At 46.3% G+C, this 4328-nt stretch overlaps 1 protein-coding gene across 1 annotated transcript; it reads right to left on the bottom strand.

Annotated features, from left to right (window-relative positions):
* Window positions 1-293: 293 nt before the first annotated feature.
* Window positions 294-1499, bottom strand: SST (somatostatin). Its single transcript, XM_046657979.1, has 2 exons — window positions 1362-1499; window positions 294-506 (listed from the first exon to the last, which is right to left on the bottom strand). Exons 1-2 carry the CDS (start codon window positions 1497-1499, stop codon window positions 294-296), a joined length of 351 nt encoding a protein of 116 aa, XP_046513935.1.
* Between the last annotated feature and the right edge of the window lie 2829 nt (window positions 1500-4328).

Here is a 4328-nt window from a genome sequence, read left to right as displayed (position 1 = left end):
AAAGCAGAACCTTTATTACCACAGGGAATTTTAAACAGTATGTCTGTGAGATTTGGAGTGCATATTTCAAGCAACTCGACTGAAATCATAACTGAAGTTCATCATATATTATTGAACAGAAAGGTCTACTCAATAAGAAATCAAATTCTTGTTTTCCATAATTTTATTTTGTATTTACAGTCTTCGATTTCTAATGTAAGGATCTTACTGAAGATTCAGGGCATTAGGGAAGAGAGACAGGGTTTGGAGGAGAGGAATCAGAGGTCTTATATGGACAACAAGCGTTAATAAAGCTAACAGGATGTGAAAGTCTTCCAGAAGAAATTCTTGCAGCCAGCTTTGCGTTCTCGGGGAGCCATGGCCGGGTTTGAGTTAGCAGATCTCTGCAGCTCCAGCCTCATTTCATCCTGCTCAGCAGCCTGGGACAAATCTTCAGGTTCCAGGGCATCGTTCTCTGTCTGGTTGGGTTCAGACAGTAGCTCTGCCAAGAAGTACTTGGCCAGTTCCTGTGTGGGGTAGAAGAGAAGGAGAAAGAGAGAGGGAAAGAGTCAGCATGATGATGATGATGGAGAAGAAATAGAAAAGCCTGGTTTGGAAAGCAGATTCAGACACACCCCAAACCCAAATCACAGCTGTGGACTTTTTGTCACAATTAAAATGTTAGGAATATAAAAATAAGGGTAGTTGTTATGATCACCAAGTTACACAAAAAGTCTTCAAAAATTCAAATGTTTCTGCAGGTTATCTGCCTCTGTAGGCTTAAAACACACACATTGAAATAACAGATCATTAAAACAGTTTTGCAAAGATCAAACATGCCAACAGTTTGTTTAATTCAATTTCCACATCATGAGCTACAAACTGGAATTGTTTTAACCATTTTTGCTAAGTCCGTTGAGGGGAATGAGACCTTTCACAATCTTAAATATATTGTGTTCCGTCTGTAGAATGCCCTTCAGCCCCTAGTCCCACTGCGTGGAAGGGAGGTACTGCTTAGGAAGGTAGCAGCTTCAGAGGTCCGCGCTTTCAGCACCTGGGTCAGCACCTCCCGTGGTCAGCACCGGGGATAGATGCCACCATCCTTTCGTGCTCAACCGCCCAGATCTTGGAATTTTCTTGAACGCCAAAGAACTCACCTGAACTGTGATCTACTGCTCTGATCAGGAAAAAAAAAACAAGAGATAAGAGGGGATTCTGGACTTTGAAAGTTTTCCTGAGAGCTTTGGAAGCTGAGGGACCCAGAAAAGCATCAAAATTCTTCAGGAGCACCTCTTAAGTCCACCCAAAGGACAGGGAAATGGCTAAGAGAAGGTTGGGGGATTCGGGAGAGGGGAAAGAAGACGTCGAGGGAGACTCCTTACCTGCTTCCCCGCGGCAGCAGCCAGGGACTTCTGCAGAAACTGACGGAGTCGGGGATCCGAGGGCGCGCCGGTGACACCGCCCAGAGCCATGACGATGGAGAGCGCGGCCAGCGCGCACTGGAGGCGGCAGGACAGCATCTCGGCGGCGCCGGGGAAGCCGAGCTAGAGGGCGGTTGGTCAAACTCTAGGAGCGGATCCGCAGGCAGCAGCGACGGCTCTGAACCTCGCGACTCCTAAAGCGGCTTGTGTGCTCTCCACCGTCTCCCTCCTTTTTAAACTCTCTCTCTGACGTCAGACTAGGAGGCGCCCCCAGATCTCACCAGCGCTTTTACGCACCATTACCCTCGTGAAATCAATCACAGAAGTGAGAGGAGGCTACACAATCCAAAGTGACTTGCTTTAAAAAAATCCTGCACACGCTCAGGCCCACACTCTTCCACACAAGCCACGCTCTCTACACCATTTTCTATATTCATTTAGTGCTACGCACATACACATGCCGTAATTTCAGTTACACAGAGCATATGTGGACACTCAATTACACACAGAGCTTCGAACGCTCAGCCTCTGAAGAGGCAAATGCACCATCACACACAGCTGCTTACACATAAACGAACCCTGACAATGTGATCTATCATCACACTCAATCATTTTAGGAGGACCGAACAAATACAAAAATGTATGTGTGTGACAAGCGGAGATTCCAAATCATTCCTCTAAGGACAGATTTGAGAATGCAAAGTGGATGTTAGAAGGACTGAATCTTCTCTTTCTCATTATCTCTGTAAAATGTCTTGTGGATTAAGATGTAATGGGCTCTAAAAGAATTTCACTTTTCTCTATAATGGAGGAGAAGGTACCCAGGCTCATCTTCCATCCCTCTTTGTCAGCAGCTGAGAGACTTCTGGTCTGCCCGCCTCTCTACAAAAAACGATCAAAGGGAAAAAAGTGAGAGTGGCTTCATTTTGGTGCCTAGGAACTTGGAGTTAGAAAGAAAACTCAGAAATTATCTACTAATCCTCAGAGTTTAAGTCACTGAGGCCTAGAAACGGGCAGTGAAATGCTCTGGTTCACATACTGCACAGTTGGAGCAAGGACCGGAACTCCACATACCAAGGCTGGGGTCCTTTTCCCTTAACTCTGAGTTTTCTTACAGATTGCTGGCCTGTAAGAGCAGTTTCAGGTCATGGACCCCCAGTGTGGACATGCAGAAGTCCAGGAACTCCCTGAACATGTGTGACCATTACTATGTGTTGATGTGTGGGGAAAAAATCAACAGACCCTTAGTCAGATCCAATACTCCTCTAGTCCCCACACACACAAAAAGCAAGTTTAAGAAACACTGTCCTAGAATTCTGATTGTGGTCTAGTTAGATGTTTGCTGTCCAGATCAGAGTTCTGACAGCTTTTTTTTTTCTTTAATACTTCCTTATCAAGGAAGAGGCAACTAATGTCCTGGCATGGGCCAGATGATGCCTTCAGGCTCTCCAAGGCTGACGTTTTATGACCTTCAAGCTCATAAAAAACTAAAAAGATATGCTGTGTCTCCAGAAATCATGTGAAGTAGAGAACTTGGTCGATCCTGTCACCATCCATGCATCTTATATGTATTCTCAATACTTAGACCAAGACCACAATGTTGAGAGGCAGGAGGGTTGGGAAGTGTCCTGAATGGCTTGGATAATCGTCACCATCTCCTTTTGTGTCTGCCTGCCAAGGCAATGGGAGAGTACACAGCAAAGAGTGCTAAAGCTTCCAGAGCTTTTAAGTCCAGGCAAGGCTAAGCACAAGTGGGGCATTAAAAAGTCACTCACATGTGTTGGAATCGTCTGGGAGAGCAATGAATCTGGGGCTGTGTAACCCAACCCCAGGAAATAAACATTATTCTCTCTATATATCCTGGAACCCTCCTTGACCTCTAAGTGGGGACTCAGAGTCTAGTTGTATCAGCCCAACTCTCCCTAGACACCCCAGAATGATCTCACATCTCCACCTAGGACTTGCGTCTTGGCAGGTCTATTGAGTAGAGAAGGAGAGTTTTCCTAAAACAGGAGCCAGCCTAAGAACAAACAGCAGCTCCACCATCTTGCTCCGTGCTCTGGGATCTCTTCTGTCTCCCTCCCTGGACTCCTGCTCCTCTGCTTCCACATCCTTATCCTCCTCCTCTACAGTCCCTCCTCTCTTTTCTTCCTGTTTTTCCCTAATCTTTCTCTGAATTTCTCTCTCAGAATCTTCTTTATTCAATCCTTCTTTTGCCTCCTCTCCCCACTCTCTATCCTCATTCCTCTTTGCTGTTCTTCCTTCTCCTGGATCATTTTCTGACTTCAGTCTGGTTGGATCTGACTCTTTGCCTGCCTTCCCTGCACTTCTTACTTTCCCTCCCTGGCTAGCAATGTCTAGCCCAGTCTCTGCCTCTCATATCTCCCTCCCGAATCTCCCTCCTTCCCTTTCTTCTTTCCCACCTTCACAGCTGCTTCTCACCAAAATGCTCACAATCTCTAACTGTGTAAGAACCTGCTTGGGAGTCGTGAAGTCTAGGTTGCTTGCCTACACCCCTGAGGAAGTGCTGAGCTGTGGATGAGAGGACTTCGGGTTGTTTGTTTTGTTTTATCATCCTTGTATTATTAAATGAGTCTAAGAACCACTTAAGAGGGAAGAGAAGCCAGGACAAAAAACGAAACAAATTCTTCCTTAAACCCCCCATGGCCAAGTTTTGCATAAAGTTTGGCTTGGCACTAAGGCACTTCAAACCTCCCCAACCTGAGCCCTCTGCAGCCAACCCCCACGGCCTCTCTCTCAAGTCCCAAAGGTTGGGAGGGGGAGGTAGTTTGTTTTTGTACTGGGGACCCTATTTCCTAGTCCTTGGTCACCAGGATTCCACCCCCCACCCCATCCTTATGCAGCCCTCTGTGATTCACAAAGCACTTTTTCACCCTCATATCAGCACATGCTAACCCCATCTCACAG

This window comes from Equus quagga, chromosome 4 (genome assembly GCF_021613505.1).
Source record: "Equus quagga isolate Etosha38 chromosome 4, UCLA_HA_Equagga_1.0, whole genome shotgun sequence".
Taxonomy (NCBI): domain Eukaryota; kingdom Metazoa; phylum Chordata; class Mammalia; order Perissodactyla; family Equidae; genus Equus; species Equus quagga.
The sequence above is the reverse complement of the archived record's forward strand: the minus strand, read 5'-3'. Positions and strand labels throughout refer to the sequence as shown.